The sequence below is a fragment of the Camelus ferus genome, chromosome 3 (assembly GCF_009834535.1).
Source record: "Camelus ferus isolate YT-003-E chromosome 3, BCGSAC_Cfer_1.0, whole genome shotgun sequence".
In the NCBI taxonomy this organism is placed as follows: Eukaryota; Metazoa; Chordata; class Mammalia; order Artiodactyla; family Camelidae; genus Camelus; species Camelus ferus.
This window is the reverse complement of record NC_045698.1, coordinates 91,500,169-91,520,916: the sequence shown is the minus strand read 5'-3', so window position 1 is coordinate 91,520,916 and position 20,748 is coordinate 91,500,169. Positions and strand designations below refer to the sequence as shown.

Below are 20,748 nucleotides of genomic sequence, written 5' to 3'. Positions count from 1 at the left end.
TTTTGATGGAGTAAAGTGATCAATTTTTAAAGTGACTTGATTTTTTGTGTCATCTTAACTAAAAATATTTCCTCTCCCCAAAGGTCGTAAATGTATTATTCTATGTTTTTCTGTTATGTTTATTTTTATATTTAGGGCTTTAATATAAATTAAATCTGAATTTACTTTGTGAATGGTGTGAGGATGAATCTAGCTTTATATTTCCTCTTAAGTGATAACTTTGTGGAAGCTTTACTGATTGTCTTCTTGGTACTTATTCTTCCCTCCTCCCTTAAAAGCATTCTGAATTTCCCAGATGTGTAATTTGTGTGGAATTGCTCTCACCTTCACCTGTTAAAGTAGATCTTAGTTGGCTTAGGCCAGTCAATGCATCTCATCCCCCTGGCTAAAAGACATGAATGGTTCAGGTGGGTAAATGACCCTTTGGGGGCCAAGATACATGAAATGTTTGCTGTGAGCTTCTAAGAAAGAGCCTTTCTTTTTAGTGTTGGCTCATTTGCCACTGACATTCATCTTACTCCCACAAGGGAAGCTGGTCTTAGGATGAACTAGTACAGAAGACAAAGAGAGAAATCAGGTTCTTGATGACATCATTGATCTGCTGGACCAATCCTATTCTGAAATCTCGTTTACCACTGGACATTTATTTTACATGAGCCAGTACATTTTCTATATTATTTAAGCCAGTTTGAGTTGAATTGAGTTGAATCTTTTACTTAAAATTAAAAGAATGGGGAGAGTATAGCTCAGTGATAGCGTGCATGCTTAGCATGCCCGAGGTCCTGGGTTCAATCCCCATTACCTCCATTTAAAAGATCACTTGTGGTACACTCAGGCTTGCTTACTGAAAGACCCAGAATATATATGAACAGAAAACTCCAAGACTACAGCTAGGTAAGGATAGATTGCCCCAAAAAACTGGCAACAAGAATTTTCAAGGCCTAGAATATACATACTAGGACTCTGTGATGTGACTTACCGAAGTTCAGAATTATTGCTGTATTTTGTAGTGTGAGCTGTTTCTGGTGCTAACATAGGAGGGATTGTAAAAGGAAATGAGTGCTCTTCTGGGCTCTTCTGACCTGATGGACATGTCATTCTGTGCTGGCTGCCAAGACCATAAACTTGGGAGAATGCCTTTGTGAGAAAGCAAGAACCTCCCACATGCATCCTCATCTCATGAATATCCTTTGTACTCCGAATTATTAACTCCTTTAGGAATAAACCAAAATAAAACCAACCATAAAGAGAGTCCAAGTTAGTATTATCACTCATCTTTGAATCTAGATTTTATCTCACTCCCATAAATACCATAAATATGGGATCCATTTCTAGACTCTTTATTCTGAGTTACTGATTTGTTTATTCATTATTGTAGCAGTACCACACTGTGTTAATTCCTGTTGCTTTATAAAATATTTTGAAATCATATAGGGCAAATCTTCCACCATAGTTCTCCTTCAGAATTATCTTGAATATTTTTCCTTATGAATTTTAGATCCTATCAGGATCCATGAGAAGTTCTGTAAAGGGATTTTTATTTTGTTAGAATTAGGGTAGAATTTATAAACTAGTTGGAGGAGAACTGACTTTTATGGTATTTGGGAAAGCTGCTAAGTTTTTGTTTGTTGGTCTTATATCTGGCTACGTTGTTCAACTCCTGGGTTTTCTGTGTAGTCTCACATCATCAAGAGGTAATATAGCTTTGCTATATGCCCGACACTAACATTGTAAATCAAGTACACTTCAATAAAAAACAAAAATTTAAAAATAAAATAAATAAATAGAAAAAGAGGTAATATAGTGATTAAGAGCATGAAGTCTGAAGTCAGACTGCTTGGGTTTAAATTCTATCTGCCGTTTACCAGCCAAGTACCTCAGTATCTCTGTTATTTAGTCTCTTCATCTGTAAACATGGGTTTAATACTAATACCTACCTCCTAAGATGGTTGTTAGGATTAAATGAATTAAGATACATAGAGCATTTAATATAAAGCAAGCAGTAATAACAATCACCATCATCATTTATTGTAAGATAAATTTATCTGATTTTTTTTCATCCATCCTCACACCTATTTTTCTTATCTTAATGCACTGTGTAGTATTTCAGCACAGTATTGCACAGTAACATGGGTGTCAGGTATTGTTTTGTTCCTGACTTTGACGGAATTTCTTCTAACATTTCACTATCAGAATGTACTTGCTGTAGATTTCTGGTATAATCCTTGGTCATATTAAGAATGCTTTCTGGTAATCCTAGTATACAGAGAATTGGCTGCAGCAATGAGTGAAGGCCAAACCCTGAGCACTTGGCCAACCTTGTTCACAGTCTATTAGGCATAAAGTAGCTAGGACCACAAGAGAAGTAGAGGCAGGATTGTGGGTGCCCCAGGCAAGCCAGACACCTGCCCTCCTCTGTTGGAGAGTCCCATGCTCAGAAGGGGCATGACAGAGATGTGCTTGGGATGTGCATGTGGTAGTTTCTCTACAGCAGTGGTGAAGGCTGTGGCCTGTGTGTACAAGAGCTATATGTACCCAAGGGAGTGTGTACATGTGTGCATGGGTGCCCATGCATGCTTATGCTGATCCTGATTCCTGCAGCAGAAGCCATAATTATGGGCTTAGCCATCTTTTCTGCAGTTGGGGGAGAGGAACTCCTGACTACTATATCTCTTTTGGATTTTCATAGTTTACTGTGTGCAGCACCCCTATTTCACCTGCCCCACCCCCTAGAGGCAGTCAGGGTGATGACTGAAGCATCAGACCTGTGGTTTCTGTAACAGGAAGTGATTTAGATGCTGAAAGCTAACTTTAGATAAGTTGATATGGGGTTTTCAAAGAATGTTTCAGGGGTGGTTTCAGGCCCAAGTTTCATCCCCCAGCTCCTCTCATCTATAAGGTGCTGGCAGTTTCCCACTGTCATTGTCACTGTCTAGCTGAGTGAGCTCATGCCCAGCTGGTCAGCACTCTTGGGTGGAAAGCCAGGGCTGGTTTTCCCTGGATTCCAGCCTGCCTGAGTCATTGCTTTTGGCCTTAAGCTCCAGGCAGATTCTTGTGACTCAGCATAGGCTGGCTTTAGGCCAGGCTGACTCAGGGCCCCTTATCCCTGGCAAGGATTGCCTGAAGGCTTTGAGGGTCCTATCAGGATAGGGCAATCCACCCCATCTAGGCTGAAGCCGGGACCAGTGATGAGATGAGGCTTCTGGGCCAAGAGAAACGTCATCTTGGATGGCAGGCACTTAGGTGGGGGCATCTTCAGGTCAGCCCCTTCCCAAGCCTCTTAGAAGGGAGGACACTCAGAACCATAATAGCCACACTGGAGACTCTACCCTGAAAGTTGGGAGTCCTGCTAGTAGCAGCAGACACAAAAGCAGGGGAATAGGCACAGAACATTCAGAGTCCTGTCCTAGAGCTGAAGCCCTGCAGGGTTGGCACCCTCAGGCCTGAATTGTTTCTGTCTCTGCCAAGGCCTGATCATAGGAAATAGAAGCTAGGGCTCTATGCTTACCTCTACAAGAGTCTACAAAGCCCACTTTCATTTGCTGTCCTGTACCCTAGGCTTTCACACTAACACTTGCAGCAGAGAAGGCTGTCCCCATTCTCAAAGAAGATGGGTCTCAGTGCACTAGGGAAGGTGGCCCAGGGTTACACAGTCAGTGTGGATGGCATCAGAGCCAGGCTGGATGCTGGCCCCTGCACCATAATGCCAATGGGATGCCCAACATTCAGGGAAGGAGCTCTGCATGTCTGATTCAGGCAGCAGCCAGCCAGCCATGAGCCCCTGCCACAAGCCTGGGACCTCTTGGAAGCTGGGGGAAGCATAACTGAAGTCTCTGCCAGTGCCTGATCTACCCCTTGCCCTGCTTTGGGGTGAACTGTAGCCTGGGAGATGAGGCCAGGTTTCTAGGTCTTGGTTGGGACATAAGAAGAGACACATCTGCCTTGGAGAGGCTGTACAGACTTTCCAGAGGCAAAGAGCAGGCTGCTTTCTCTTGGCGTCTATAGCCAGTCAGTCCCCTGAGGAGGACCAAGGAGGGCAGGACTGACGACCAGCCCAGAGCCAAGGCTGGGCTCAGACCCAGAGAGGAAGAGAGCATTCTCACAAAGCCCAGTGTTTGCAGCCTATTGATATAGAGTTTGATGGTATGAGCTAAGCCCTGCTTTGAGAGTTCCATAGAAGATGTCTTTGACCTATTTTTCAAGGGCTGTGGTGGCAGGAGGGATTTTTGGCCACATCATAAAGAGTTTCGTGGCCACCTCTGATAGACCCATCTCAGGAAGTTGTAATTTTCCACGATTAGGTTATTAGTCACCAAGGTGATCCCTGCCCCCAGCTCCTGGCTCCTGTGCTGTGGCAGGCTGACAGAGGTGGTGCTCCATTGTGGTTAGGCCTCTGCAGTAGGCCAGGAGCCCTGGAGGCCCCGAGAACTAAGGTTGGGCCATCTGTGTGCCTGCCTTGTTTGTGGAGCTTCACAGCCCCATTCCAGGATTTACCACTTTCTTGAGCACTATGTCCTCCTCAGGAGATTTAGCTTGGGCAATAAATTCCTTACGATCTCAATGAAGGGATGTGGATAGAGAATAGCTCCCAAAAAATCCACTCAAAGGAAGACCCATGTACTCTGTGGTATCAGTAACTGTGAAGGCCCAGTCTATGACCTTTCTGGGCATTTTCATTTTAAGAAAAGAGAAAGTCTTAAGCCAAAGGAATGCATTAATAGAGATCTTTCACAAAGCACTTGTAAGAAACCTTGCAGCACTCAGAGCTCCTTGCCCATTAGAAAGATGGGGTTGTGTGGTCATACTTGGATCCCCAGGTTGGGCTTCACTCAGGGAGGACAGAATTAGGCATCCTACCTATCTATCAGAGATTTGCCTACTTCTTCCAAACTCTTGCATTCCCTTATTCCAGCTCCTGGGCTTCAGTGGGTACCTCTGAGGAGCATTCCTGCTCCTGGAGTTGGTGGGGTACTGCCAAGCTGAGGACTGAGGAGAGCTGCTCCCTAAACCTTGCCCTCAAAGCCTTGGGGACAGTCATGCATCTTGGTTGCCAGCTGGTAGCATTTTCCTAGATGTAAAGGGGCTGGACTGGAAGTCCCCTCTGGCCTCTAGGCAGGCCTCTCCTCTCCGAGCTTGTAGCTGTCCCCAGCTTGTCCGCTGTGATGATTTCTGAGGTGGGGCATGTTATGGTGGACAAGAATACAGGGAAGCAGGAGTTGCTGCATTTGAGGCAGGCAGGGTGGGATGCAGCTGGAGGAACTGGTCTTTTTTTCAATCTTATCTCTATCAGAAACAGTCATAGTGTGGCCATAGGGATTTGTTTGTTTACTTGCTTGCTTGTTTGAAAGTAACCCATCTGTTTCTGAAGTCCTGGATGCTGCCATAGTTCTGAAAAGGCCAAAGATTGGCTCAATTTTTCCAGATGTTTGGGATCTTCCAAGGGTCCTTTTCATGCCTATGAAGTGACCCAACCCACCCGCCCACCCTGCCCAAGTTCTTAGTGCTTATGTAGGTCAGAGGAGGAGACTGAAAAATAACTTAGCCTCCGAGCTTAAGAACTGCCTTCTTAGAGTGTGCTGTCTTCTCAGGGGAGGGAATTCAGGAAGAGGCTGGCCTGCTACACGTGAGGAAGTAGGAGCAGCAAATGAGCAGGTGCTGCATCCAGGGCAGGTTTAGAGGGAGGCTTATCAGGTGAACCGTGGTTCATGTACAAACTACAGGAAACAAATCAAGAAGACAGCTGGGTAGAAGTGAGGTGGCTTCTGTGCCCTCAGAAAAGCAGGAGTCTGAGTTCATAAGGAAGCGACTCTTAAATAACACAGGTGGGCCAGTCTCAGACAGTACTGCAACCTTTCCCAGACGTCCTCTTCATGGTGTTTCTCACATTTCTCCACCTTAATCAACAATGCTGACCACACTTGATGCCTTTCGGGGTGACTCAGGGCCACTGCTCAGGTTGGCCATTGTGCATTGATTCTAGGTGAGGGTGCAGGTGCAGCTGGAGGTGGGACCAGCTCTGAATCGCACCAACCTGTAAAGAGTCCCTAGATTGCCATTTAGGCAAAAGTCTCACAACCAATTTGCTTTTGGATCCTTTACCTCATTCTTTCTGAGAGGCATTTGATAGAAATAGCCTGATTTTTGAAGTCTAAGAGACCTGGCTTCAACTCTTGACTTAGCCCTACCCACTAATTGCCAGACTTTAGACAGCTTACTAACTCCTCATTTTGCCCTGTTCATTCATTCAACATGTATTGCTTGGGCATCTTCTATGTACCAGGTACTAGTTTCGGTACTTGGGAATCATCAGAAGAGGAAGCAGAGAAGTATTCCTGTCTTCAGAAATGTGTATCATAGCATGGGAGACACAAAATGAATGTCAGAAAGGTGATAAGTGCCACAGAAAAAGACAAGGTAAGGAGGATTTGGGGTGCTGGGAGTGCTGGCAGAAGGGACAGGAATCTCGAATGGGTGGTAGGGCAGATCTTTTTGAGAAAATAACATCTGAGAAAAGACTTGAAAGTGGTGGAAGAGTTTGGGTGTTTCAGACAGAGGGAAGAACCAATGCATAGGTCCTGAGGCTGCTGTATTCAAGGAACAGCGAGGGAGCTGGCGTGGCTGGAGCAGCATGAGTGAGGGGGGAGGGGCAGAGTGGAAAAAGGGAGGTAATGGAAAGATGAAGGGGCAGATGACGTTGGGCCTTGTAGGCCATTGTGGGAGCTTTGGCTTTTGCTCAGATAAAACTCAGAGCCACTGGAGAGTTTTGAACAGAGTTGCATGATCTAACCTAGATTGTAACAGGATCACTCTGGCTGCTGAGATGAGAATAGAACATAGAGGGGGGGCACTGGTAGAAGCAGAGAAATTAGCTAGGTATCCACTGAGGTACATTTTAGGCAGATAATAGTGGCTTGAACATCATGGGTGCAGAAAAAGTGGTGAAAACTGTTGGATTCTGGATTTATTTTGGAAGGAGAGCCATCAGAATTTGCTGATAAATTAGATGTGGAACATGAGAGAGAGCAGAGATGATGATGACTCCAAGGGTTTTGCTCTGGGTGGCTGGAAAGAAGGGGTTGACATCACCGGAGATAAGGAAGGCTGCAGTGGGGCAGGTTTCAAGGGGAAGATCAGGAGTTCACTTTTGAACATGTAAAATGGGATGATGATACACTTTTCACAGGGCAGTAGTGCAGAGTGAATAAGATAATATGTGAAAGTTCTTAACTCTCGCGTATAGCTAGCTCTCGGTAACTGTCACTTTCCCTTTTCCTCTCTCATACAAGTTGGTGAAGTACGAGCAATTGGGGGTCCTCTAAGCCAGTTTGACTAATCGCCTTTCTATAGAAATAACGAGCCAATTAGATGCCAAAACAGTCTCCTCCCCCGTGGTTTTCTCACCCTTCAGAAAACTTTCACTGTTGCTAACAGGGTCTTTCAATTTGTTAAAAGTTTCTTGGTGATGTTGCCACACCAACGTGATGATGAGTTTCTGCATCAGTGGCACCTCGGGGCCCAGGCAGCCTCTCATCTGTGTGCTGACCATTTCCATGTCAGTTGCTCTGCAGGTGTCAGCTGAGCAAGAGCCAGGAACTCCTCGTAACAGTGAGCAGAGTAACGGAAGGAGTTTCCCCAGAAGCTACACTTTTTATTATCAAAAGATAGTTAGCTGACATAACATTAGGTCACAAGTTTCTCTTAGCCCTTTGAATCATTGGTCTCTGAGTAAAATTGCTGGCATGTGGCATATTGCAGTTGCTGAATGAACAAAACAAACGTGTATAGTAAATACAAAATAAACATGTATAGTAAAACATTTTTTCACAAAGAATATAAATGTATGTTTGACTCTGTGGACAGGGAAAGAGAGGTTGAAGGATGCTAACCAAGGAGCTGTCTCTGGATATGGGATGCTTTCTACTTTACTTGTTTGGATTTTTAACAGTAAGCTTATGTCATTATTCAGACAATAGAGTAATTTTTAAGAAGTCTCCAAAATGTTCAAGTAAGATTTGTGTGGCACCCATGTGATGGATAGGCTTTCTTGTGAGGTGATTTCAGTGGTGACATTGCTTCATCTGAGACAGCCTGACCCTACTGTAGCTGCAGTGGGACAGGCCAAGCAGGGGCACATGAGATGATGACAGTTCAGGAAAATAGATAACATTCCTTAGAAGTACCCAGACTTCCCTCTTCCACTAAGGTTGGTGACTGCCCAGACCCAGAGCTGTGCTCACTCTCACTCACCTACTCACTCTGACAGAGAGCCTTTGTTCCAGGCAGAAATGTGTGAACAGCTCTAGGTTTTTGTTATGCATGTATATACTGGCTGATAGTGTGAGGGGTTGAGGTATTTGTGGGACATCGTTGACAGCTCCATGATAACAAAATCTTAGTGTCCAGAAGTTCTACTTGAGGGCCACTTCTAGGACTTGCATATATGAGAACAGTGATCTTATCCTTACTCTGTTTGAATTCTGGAGATTTGGTTTGTGGGCACCTGCCAATGTGGGCATTGGCAAGTGAATCCCAAATATACAGGCTTCTTTGGCCTGTAAAATAGTTCAAGAGACAAGCTAAGTTCCCATATGATCTCTCAAGAAATCTATCAAGTTGTACAGAAGCAGAGCATTTGAGTACCTGCCTTTGGAGCCTTGGGGTCATTGAGTTTGGAAGCCCTGGTATTGTCCTGATCCAATGATATTTCCCTAAGGTCATTCTTAGAGTTCAGAGTACGCCAGTTCTTGAAAAATGATTCAGTTCTCATACTCTGTGACCTTCAAGGTCCCACTGCCGAGTGCTAAACTGGCGAGGGGGAATATCACTGAATGGGTCATAGATACCCACCCTGCCCCACAAGCCATTCAGGTATGCTGAGTGACTTTAATGACCACTTCTGCCCCAACACTGAATGCCCTCTGCCTCATCCCTTATATGCCATTTATGCTGTAACTGTCCTTGCCTCTGTTTCTGCCCCCTTCATCTTGACACTCCAGCCCTCCTTCTTGGGATCTTTGGGGCTTGGATGCTGAGTAGAGATCATCTCTTTGGTGGTAAGTGACTATGTGAGCAGGTGGTGAGCAGCAAGCCTTTGCTGACCACTGGCTCTTCCTCCTCTGGCCGCCTTCCTTCCCCAGTCCTGTGTTGCTAACTTTTGTCTAACACTCCTCTCTGTTCTCCTATGGCCAGGATGTCAGAAGCTGCTCCAGATGGGGAGGATGCCAGCTTGCATGCCTGATGACCAACATGCACAGCTTCAGTGGGCATCACTCCGTGGATATCAGCCTGGATCATGGCCAAAGTGCTGAGTGGCAGGCAGTCGATCGGCAGCAGCAGTGGCATCCGCTCTTCAAAGTTCCAGGAGTTCAAGGTGCAGGAGCATGAGGCAGAAGGTTACTTGCTACATCTCAAGTCCGTATCATCATATGACCAGAATCAGGGTACCCTGAGAGTGAGAGAGGGCTTGCTGGATCAGGCAGGCCCCAGGGCATCCTTGCCACCTGTCCCCATCTCCTTCTGGATACTTTTGGCTCTGTCAAGGGCTTTCAACGGAGACCTCCCAAGAGCCCAGGCCAGGTGAGGAGCAGAGAGTGGGAAAGTTGAGGCAAAGGGCATCCACCTGCCAGGTCCTTGAGCACTGTGCCCTGCCTCCCGCCTGTGCTCCATCCTTTGTTCTCTATTCCCTGTGACCCCTTTCCTGACCCCTTTTCCCCCTTCTTACACCCACTATCCAGTTCAGGTCATTATCTCTGGAAACCTCCTCACTGATCCCCCTACCAATGCTTTTAGCCAATACAGTAGCCTGAGTTATCCTTTAAAAGTGTAAGTCCATCTTGTCAGGTCTCATCTGAATGTTACCTCCTCAGAAAGGCTCCCATTGATCACTCCAAAGACTCTGTGTCATCATATGTTTTATTATCTTAATTGCTGTTATCTCTGACATTATCTGGGGAATTTCTTTGTTCACAGCTTTATGTCTTCCCCCTACCCCCGAATGTAACCACCAAGAGAGCAGAGAATCTCTCCTATTTCCCACTTTTCCCCAATACCCAGGACAGTGCCTGATATACAGCAAGCAGGAGCTCAGTAAGTATTTATTGAATGAATCAATTAATCCATCCATCCATCTATCCAACCCTCAGAAGAGCTCACATTCCAGTCACTGGGATATTTGTTAGTCCTTAGAGTGACCTGGGTGCTGAGCAGAGAGGAGAGAGCCTCTCTTTGGTGTACGGCACAAGCGTGTCGTGACCCTGGGAGGTGAGGCTAGGACCTCTTGGCAGGGTGGCAGTTAACCAGTGGTAGGTCACGTGTCTCTTTAAAAGCAGCAGGAAGCCAGACTCTGAGATAAGAAGTGTGACTGCCAGCATGATGAAGCTGGGGAGAGGGCCAGAGGGTGGAGAGGTGAGACTGCTCCATGGGGATGCCCAGGCCTCTGTGGCTGGCCAACCAGCACCACACACTTCCTGTGGGGAACAAGGAGAGGAGATCCCCTCTGAAGGCCCTGGAGCTGGGGCTGCCCCAGGTGCCTTACCCTTGTCCTCACTGAGGTGGCTAAGACACAAGGCTGCTGCCTCTCCTATCTGCCATTCATGCACACAGGGACCTGCCCTAGGGCAGGTGTTGGACCCATGTGCTCTTGACTGCCCCAGCTGCCTGGGCTCCTCTGTGTTTTAGTCTTTTTGTTGGTGAAATAGTTTCACCACACTGGTAGTTGTAAAGAGTCTGGGACATCTGGGAGGAAGGTCTCGGTGGGTACTGGGGGCTGGAGGCTCAAAGAGTCGTGAGGCTGTGGCAGACTGAGATTTGAGGTAAGAGTGGTAGCCTGAGGTGCTGGGTGGTCTGGAAGGCTCACACTGAGGGTTCTGAGGTAGGCAAGGGGCAGACACTTAGAGGTCTCAGGTCTAGCTGGCATCCTGATACTACATGGCCAAGACCTGCCATCTCTCTCAGTATCTTATCCTGGCTGGTTCATGCTGAGTAGCAGGCGGGTAATGGAAGAGCACTTGATGAGAAATCTCAGAGACTAGGGTTCAAGCCTCATCTCTGGCACTCTTTGGCTTTATAGCTCAGGACAAGTTATTTCTCTGCTTGCTGCTTAAGTTACGCCATCTGTGAAAGAGGGGGGTCATGGTCTCACATGATTGTGGTGAGCATTAAAGAAATAATGTAAGTCATTGCCATGACTCTATGGGCTTGAGCTCCCTACTCCTACACTGTCATCTTCTGGGGTATGGATGGTAGGGGAATCTCTGGACAGAAAACCGCTGTCCTGACTCAGTGGCCTGCCCCACCCTGGCCTCTGGCCCAGATTCTGGAGGTCTTAGTCAGGGGGTGGGGGCCAAAGCTGGGGTTTCCCTGTAGGTTCCATGGGACAGAAGCACTGTAGCTCACTGGAAAGCCCTCAAAACAGCTGGATGTAGCCCTGCCTGAGAAGAGCTCACAACTGCCGGAACAGACGGGTGGACCAGTTGGACCCGCCTCTTGGGGAAACCCAAGCATGAGCTGGCACCTGGACCTGAGTACAGTTCCTGTCCATCCTGCTCCATCAAGGCTCTGAGGAAAGCTTGGGAAAGGAAACTGGGGTGACCTACAGGCAGAAGACTGCTCTCACCTGAATCCTACTCACATCCAGCCTGTCCAAAGATCCCATCCCCCAGTGCCTGAACTATCCAGGCTTCTTCCACTCACATCACCTCCTCATTCCCCATCACTCTCTCACCTCACCTGTCCCAAGGCCCCTGCAAACAGATATTACCTCACCCTGCACTGACATGCTTTCTCCAGGATCAGGGGAGTTTCCTGACCTCTTGGTCTTCCCTGTGATGGCACCACTCCTGGCTTCTTCCCTCCTCTGTGACCAGTTCTTACCAGACACTAGTGCAGTTGCTTCCTCTTCTGCCCATCTTCTAGGTTTGCAAGTTACTTAGGGCTTGATCCTTTCTCTGCTTGGCTGCACAGGTGTCTCAAACTTTGATCTAATGGCCAAGTCAGGGCCTATATCCTCCAATTAGGGTCCCTATCTTAACATACTACCCCATAAATAGCACCTCAGACTTACGATATTCCCCAGACATGTTTCTGCATGCCCTTCTTTGGAGGGGAAATTCCACCACTTTGGAGCCACCCTAACTGTGAGCTGCTGGGCCCAGAATTCTCCTATTTGGCTTCCACCTTTGTATCAGCTCATTCCTGCCATGTTTCTCACCAGGACTCCTGCCATGAATGCAAGACTCTCTTTTAGGCATCCCATCATGTTCTCCCTACCCCTTTGCCACCTGGCAGATGACTCATCCTCCTCCTCCCTTCAAAGACTGTCCTGCAACTATCTACCCAAGGAATTGTACCTAACTCCCTGACCCTCTGACCCAGGAAATGGATATCCATTTCCTGATAGGTATCCCTGGTACCTACTGGCTGAGGCACAGTGAGTACTCAGTATTAGGGAGGGAGGGGGACCCTGAAGCAGTTTCTCCTAAGGAGTTGGGTACCTGAGATCCGCGGAGTGAGGCCCTTTCCTGGGATTTTATGTCCCAATAGAAAGAGGTTTAAGCTAAACAATAGAATCTTAATGGGGGATTTCTAAGCATCAGGCTTCTGACCTGCTTGCCCAGGAGCTGGGTTTGTGCGTGACATTTCAAAAGTGGTGTGGTTCATGCTGTGATATGCAACCCGGACACTCATTTATGAATGAAGGCTTTATTCCACTGGCTGCTGGGAGAGCTACCAGAAGACAGCCTTGGCGGTCAGTCCTCTTTGGGGCTTGCCTCTGCTAAAGAAAATTGCCTTGCATAAGGTCACATCTGCTTCCAGGCGGAGCTCACATCTAGTGACTGATAAAGATGAGGGCATGAAGGTGTGAGAAAATGCTGAATAACCATCCCAGGAGAGCCCCTGGGTTCAGCTGGAACCTTTGTTAGAACTGCGTGGCCTCTGTCCTGGAAGACATGTTCTCTCATCCTTCCAGGACCTGCTCCTACTCCCACTCTTGGCCACTTGGCCAATAACTAGGGTTAAGTCACAATATAACCTCACCAGAAATGGGTCTGTTAGGGGAGAAAAGGATCTACACTATACAAAATGCAAGAGCTAGCCAGTAAGTACAAGCAGCAGTTGGAAGAATATATACGAAACTGGATTCTGGATCAGGAAAGAGGGTGGTACAGAAATTTGGATAAAAGAGTTTATGAAATCACTATCCAAGGATGCAGTATTTAAAACTGGCAAGAACCCCAGGAAATGATACAAATAAACCATTAGAATGGTTCCTAGAAGCAAGGAAAAATAAATGAGATAGATACACCAGAATTGCTGTGGCAGACTGTGGAAGAAGTGGGTATGCACAAGTGGATATACTAAGTAAGGTTGGAAAAACCCCTCAAGAATCCAAAAGATACCAAAACAATAAGAAATGTGCTGGAAATAAGGATACCAGCATCACTAAGAGGTACACTGGTGGCCGTCCTCTGTGGTCAGGACTGACAGTAGAAGATGTTGTCACAGAACTGAGCTCACTGAGAGCAATGTTGCTTATTTTGTACAATCAGGAGAAATCAGTCAAGGATGATGAGCCTACTCATCCCATTCACAAGTCCCTTGCCAAGTTTCCAGATTGGTTGTTACCAGAATCAGTGCATTGATTGAAGAAGAAGCCATATCTCCAGATAGAGGGATCCCACAATACCACAACAAGTGTGCCCGATAATGATTTCTCCAGCACTTCCCCATGGGAACCTGTGGCCAATTATTTGGGTAACTGTGGATACTGGGAAAAGGAGAATACACAAGCATTTAAAGGGTTATTGAACACAAGATTTGAGTTGAAACTATTCTCTGGAGATCTGAAGTGTCACCAAGACCCTCTTGTCAGAGTTGGGGGCACATGTAGTTCAGATAATAAGTAGATTCTTGGCCTGAATCCTGCTCAGAGCAGGCCCTCTAGGTCCCCAGACCCATCAGGTGATATAAGCAGATAAACATATTTCATGATTAGCATAATCCTCTATATTGGATCATTGGCCTTTGTGATATGGGCTGTCATAGTGAGGAGAGCCAAATGGAAGCCATAAAAACGTCTCCCCTTTCCAGCCAAAATTGTAAATTAAAAACATCACATTGCAGAGATGATGGCAGAAATTGGTGCCACCATTAAAAACCTAAAGGAAGTCTGTTATATGTTCTTTAATTTACTAGTAAAACCCAGATAGATCTAGATCCTAGAAGATGGCGTTGGGCTACTACCTATTCAACAAATAGTAGCTGCAGTTGGAACCACTGTGCCAGCCAGATGTGGTATCTTTGCTACAGTAGATTAACACGGCCTCAGGCATACAGTGTGTGGCCACTAATCTGGTGACTCCATTCTTTTCCACCCCGTCAGAAATGGTTTGCATTCACTTGGAACAAACAACAGTACAGATTTCTAGGGATGCGTTATTGCTCCTTCCTTCGGTCATGCTGTAGTCCTAAGAGGTCTGGATCATTTGGGGCGCCCTATAGAACATAACTCTGGTCTTCTCAGTAATGTTATACTGATCAGACAAGATGATCTAGAAGTGACTAACACATTGATGGCTATGACAAGATACAAGTACTCCAGAAAATAAGCCCTATGAAGATTCAGAGCCTGCCACATCAATGAAGTTTTTAAGGAGCCAGTGGTCTAGAGCACGTCAGGAAATTTCCTCTGAAGTATAGGATGAATTATTACGTGTTGTACTTCTCACCATGAAGAGGGAGGCACCATGTTTGGTAGGCCTCTTGGGGTTATGGATGCAACCTGTTGCACGCTTGGGAATACTACTCTGACCTGTAAACCTGGCAATAACACAAAAGCCTGCCACCTTTGTGTGGGGCCCCAGGCAGGCAAGGACTCTGCAACATTTTCAAGCTGTAATACAGGTAACCCTGCCATTTGGACCTTACGAATCTTCAGATCCTGTGGTTTTTAAAGGTATCAGTAGTGGGAAAATACATTGTGTCCCTAAGGTTCTGGAGCAAAGCCATATCATTTGCATTGGGGAATTTTACACCTTTTGGTAAAGAGTTCCTGTTATGCTACTGAACCCTAGTGGAGCTGGAGGGCCTCACTGAGAAGGTCAAGCAGGCCTAGCAGTAACCCATCATTAGATGGACATTGTAATTCTGGAATTAAGTATGAGCAAGATTTCAGGGCACGTGTAAGCTGCAGAAATAGGTAACCCAGAACTCCATTTCATCTACCTCCATGGCACCAGAGCCTTTCCCCTAGCTCACATCTATGGATACATGGGTGATGTAGGACCAGCTGATGGAAGAGGTAAAAGTTTAATTTGGTTTATAAGTTGACCAGATCAGTATGTGGGTCAAGCCAAAAATGGTTAGTTACTCTACTACAGCTCCACTCAGGAATGACCTTTAAAGACAATAGTGAGGAAGAATCCAGTCTGCTAAAGCTTCAGGCGGTATGCCTGATCGTTGACTTTGTATAGAGAGGTAGGCTGAAGTTAAAATATATATAGATTCAAGGGCAGTGGCAAATGGCTTGTCTGGCTGGTTGGGGACCTAGAAGGAGAAAGACTAGAAGACCGGGGACAAGGAAGTCTGTTACAGAGGCAAGTGATTGACAAACATTAGTGGTGTGAAATATGAAAAGCTTCATATTGAGTGTTAATGCCAGGAAGCCTACCACAATGGAAGAGGCACTGTAATTGGGTAGACATAGTGACTCTTGCATTTGATATCATCCAGCTTCTGTCATTGTACCTCAGTGCTGCCTCAATGGGTACATGAATGGAGTACCCATGGGGACAGGGATGCAGGCTATGCATAAACCTAATACCATGAGCTCTTACCACAGTTGATCTAGCTATTGTCACTGTCAGATGTCTAGCTTGCTGGCAACAGAGACCAGCCCTGAGCTCCAGATGCAATATTGTGAGTCAAGGAGATCAATAGGCCACTTGGTTGCTAGTTGACCACAATGGGCCTCTTAGACCCTGGAAGGGCCAGTAATTCATTTTGACAAAAATAAAAACACATTCCAGGTACAGGTTTGCCTTTCCTGTCTTCAGGGCCTCAGCCAAACCACTCTCCAAGGGCTTTCACAGTTTTTGATCCACCAGCATGGGGTCTCATATAATATCATGTCAAACCAAGGGATCCACTTTATGGCAAAGAAGGAGTAGGTCCATGACCATAGGGTCCACTGGTCTTATCATAAACTACACTATCTAGGAGCTGCCAAACTGATAGAATGTTGTGCAACAGCCTGTTGGAGGCGTGATTGAAACACCAGCTTGAGAGAGGTACTTATAAGGATAATGAGCTATCCTCCATGACACAGTTCTCACTATGTCAAAGACCCTCACGTGGAGCCATATCCTGATAAGTATAATACAAAGGTCTGAGAATCAAGAGACAGAAATACAAATGGTCCTTTTTACCATCTCCCTGTGACCCATTTGGAAAATGTGTGCTTCCCATCCCTTCATCTCTATACTCTATGGCCTTAGAGATCCTGGTTCCCCAGGTAGGAACGCTTCCACCAGGGACTACAGCAAGAGTCTATACCATAAGCCAAGGTTGCTACCAGAGCAGTTTGACCTCTTTGTATCCAGGAACCAGAAGAAAGGAAGAGTAGCACCATCTTGGCAAGGTATCTGAGCCTGATCATCAGGAGGAAAGGTAAAAAAAAAGAAAAAAATAATAATTAAATAAAATTTTAAAAAAAGAGGAGGAAAGGGTACTGCTCTACAGTGCTACACGGTGGGATGCATTTGAGTGCCCCTCTGGTACTCCTTCCCCCAGTTTTGATAGTAAAGGGACAAGTGAAGCAACTCCAAGCTAAAATGGAATCAGATCAGGCAATCAGACCCCTCAGGGATTATACCATCAGGGAAGCCACATATCTACTCATTGCTAATAGAGGGTGAGGGGGAATCTGGAATAGATAGAAGAGGAGATGAGTGCTAACTGTGGCCCTGAAATCAGCTACAACAGCAGGGGCTGTAGTTCATCTCACTAAGCTTCCTCTTTCAAGTTTCCTCCAAGAAGAGAAGTACACCAGAATCACTGATTTGCTGGAGCTGACTCAGCCTGGCTGGAGCGAGCCCATTGCTAAATTTTTGCCAGCCAGTTTTTAAACCATTATAAACTTCAAATCAGCCCTAGTGGGAGTATTTATACCATGACAATTTACAAATTTTACAAATCAAGGTTTGGCTTGTGTGTGTGTGAAGTCAGGTTTTTTTTTTCTTTTTTTTTTTTAACTTTTTTTTTATTGAGTTACAGTCATTTTACAATGTTGTGTCAAATTCCAGTGTAGAGCACAACTTTTCAGTTATACATGAACATACATATATTCATTGTCACATTTTTTTCACTGTGAGCTACCACAAGATCTTGTATATATTTCCCTGTGCTATACAGTATAATCTTGTTTATCTGTTTTACATATGCCTGTCAATATCTACAAATTTTGAAATAAGAGTCAGTGTTAAACATGTAACAGCACAGCACTGGAATCCTGGAGAAGCTGCTCCCAAAGACTATGGAAAGTAGTTATAGGAAGAAGTGGATTCAGACAGCTCAAGGGGTGTATACTGTGGTGGACATGATGATGTGCTGCCCAGAACACCCTTTAGGAGTCAAGAGCTTTTTTCCCCAGCAGCAGCACTGCTGGAAGACAGCTCTCAGAAGGCATCCCCTCTCTTTGAGAATTTCTTTGCCTGAAGAACATTGCCACACCTAAAGTCATACCTCCTTCTAGGGACAGCCTATGTCTAATGAGTGATCAGCATCAAGGAATAAGGCTTAGCCTCATCTTCACCCAAAATTAGGGAGAGTCTGAGGGGCCATCTCAGCCCTGGACCTCTCCTTTGAGTCAGCTGAAACTTTTGCTGTGATTGCATTTAATCCATCTTCTCTCTCTGTTTAATCCTGATCCCTTTTTTTTTACCTTCCTTTTCCTTCCGTTTCCCTCCTATCCCTTCCCTTCCCTTTCTTTCCCTTCCATAAGCAATCCTACATGCTAATCTCTGTCTCAGAGTCTCCATCCCAGTGACCCAGCCTGAGGCAGGCAGCCTGGTCATGGTTTCAGCACAAAGGTCCCTTCAAGGTTGGAAAGTCTTACTTCTTTTCAGGGGTTATTGGACACTACAGATGCAGAGCTGAATGTGTCCAAGTCAGCCTCAGTCTCTACCAATGAAAGCGGCTAATCACCCTATCCTTGCCTGGCCTGGAGTCTCTCCCCTTGACCAAGACCTTTTAGCCCCTTAGGTCTCTGGGCCCTAGAGGTCATGGAGGTGAAGAGAGAAGTTGGTCAGTTGGAGCTAAGCGTCCTCTGATAACCATGGGAGCAGTGGACTTCAGCCTCTACCTAATACTGTCCACTGTGCCCATAGAGTCTGCCCTCACAGTGGTCCATAAGAAGACCTTTCCCAGGACAAGAAGTTCCACTATGCTATGAGTTGGCATTCCCAGGAGGGATATGAGGAAATCGTTTGATGCCCCACAAAGCTGGGAAGGGGAGATGGTGACAGGGGTATGAATTGATTCTTGAGTCTGGCTTCAGGGATAGTGAGGGCCACAGCTTTCTCCCTTCCTGAGGATCATGGGGCAGGGGGAGTTGTGGCCATGGAAAGAGTCCCTCAGAATCTCTGATTGCAATGCTAAGAAGGAAAAACTCCAAGAGCCTCTGGGACTGAGCTCAGAATAGAACTGCCACTTCTCATCCTGACCACAATAGCAGCTGTGTCTTTGTGTGTCCCTGCGAGGGACTCGTAAGTCTGTCTGTTCATCTGCCTCTGTCTGTCAGTCTGTCACTGCCAATGTCCCCAGCCAGTCTTTCCATCCATCCCTTCCAAGCTTTGGCTGAACCTGTCAGTGCCAGGGACTCTGTCAGTGTCTATCCATCTGTTACTTTCAGGAGCCTTAGGCTATCTAATCTGTTTGTCACTGTCATGGGCCTGTCCATCTGCCTGTGATTCCTGGACTTTTGGACTGGCTGACTCTAAGGAAAGATGTTCCTTCCTTCCACAGGGTTTCATGATAACTAGGGAATCCAGGCCCATGGCCATGCCTGCTGTTTTTGTTTGGTTGTAGAGCCCAAGGCTACACCTCTCTGTTCCTGAGCTTCATAGATGCTCGTGTTGTCATGTGTGTCTGTGACTGTGACCCAGGGCGTGGCCTGAGGCTCCTGCAGTTTCCTCTAATTTCTGCCTTGGTTCCAAAACTGGTTGGTGTGCATTTCTAGGGATTGGACCTGTGAGAGGAGGTGTTAGGATCTGTCTGAGTCACAGCCTTCATGTGAATCTGGGCTGGGTACAGCCCTATCCCTGGCCCTGGCCCTGTTTCAGTTGAGAGTCCATAATGACTGCCCTAGAGAGATCCCTGTAGGAGAAGGGGCTCAAGGATTGTGGGGGTCAGTCAGGGTGACTTTGCTGGGTGTGGGGGGATGGGGGAGACTATGAGTTATCATATAGTTTCTGACTTGAAGCTGTGGCTCAAGTAACTTGCTGCTTCCCTGGCCTGCACACGAAATGACCCCACCCTTATCCAGCCCTGCTGGCGCAAGAGGCCTGGGCAGGAGCCAAGGCCTCCACTAGGACAACTTGGGGCTGCCCCAGGCTCTGGGCAGAAGGAAGTATGACACATTGCCAGAGAGCTGGTTTTCCCTCCCTTCTGCTTCCTTTGAGATAATTTCTAAATCCGTTAAGTGGGAGAGGGAGAAGGGAGCTGTGCTGATGTTGGGTTCCAAGCTTCCCTGGTTCCTAGTAGCCCAAGGTCATCCTCTTGGCTGGCCTCTCAGACACTGTTGTTGATAAGGATAGTGACAACAGTATCCCTGGTTGTATTGGGCACCTTATAGCCTGGTGCTGCTCTTTGTCCCACATAGCATTTTCTAAACTTTGGGAAATTTATGCTACCTTTCCATCCTGACTTCTGTAAAACCTTTGTGCATTTCTTTTAATCACAGGTGAGAATAGGCTCACTTTCATCAGACCCTGGAACACAGCCACAGCTAGTACCTGTACAGTGAGGAGTCCTCTCCAGACCTGGGGAAAGGAGCTATAGTTCAAGGCAGAAACCCCACAGGTCCCCAGCAGATGATAGGGCACCCCTTAGACCCAGGAGGTGGCCAGGCAAATCCCTGAATAAATGCTGAGGAGCAGGATGCCCCAGTAGAGGATATGTCCACCTCCCACTGGACACTGATCTATCCCACTGGGAGAAAAATGCCAGTCATTTGACTGGGATGCATTCCAGGCACAGGGGCCTGGGGATGGGATGAGAGCTATGGTTTGTTCTTGTTCCTGGGGCCCAGGGCTGCTGTGAGGGAGACAGAGGGCTGTGAGCAGTGAGGTTGGAGGGATCTCCAAGGGCTGTGAGGCCAGAATGACAGAGCAGGGTCTTAGACTAGACCAAAGGGCTTAGAGCTCACACTGAGCCAGCAGGGAGCCCATAAGGGACACAGTCAGACACATGCCCTCCAATGTAAGCACCTCAAGTGTTAGGTTCCCTGCAGAGCCTGGCATAGTTCCTGATATTTCGTAGGCACTCAGTAAATATTTATTGAGTGAATTAATAGGTGCATGAATCCATTTGGCTGCCATGGGAGAGAAGCAGGAGGGGTCTGTCTAGAGACAGTGCCCAGGGGACAATTGAGGAGGTCGTCTGCATGAGAGAGATGGGGTGGGCCAGGGCAAGGCTGTGGGATGGAGAGAAGTGAGAAGATATGAAAGGGGCTAGGGAGGTGAAAGCACCAGT

At 46.6% G+C, this 20,748-nt stretch overlaps 1 protein-coding gene across 2 annotated transcripts in view; it reads left to right on the top strand.

Annotated features, from left to right (window-relative positions):
• The window catches only part of LOC116662702, a 94,114-nt gene that overhangs the window by 60,998 nt on the left and 12,368 nt on the right, over window positions 1–20,748 (top strand). For both annotated transcript variants that reach the window (XM_032476675.1, XM_032476673.1), the window contains 2 exons: window positions 9,190–9,370; window positions 9,970–10,086. In XM_032476675.1, the coding sequence (XP_032332566.1) occupies window positions 9,238–9,370; window positions 9,970–10,086 (250 nt within the window). In that variant the 5' untranslated portion in view covers window positions 9,190–9,237. The remainder of the gene's footprint in view (window positions 1–9,189; window positions 9,371–9,969; window positions 10,087–20,748) is intronic.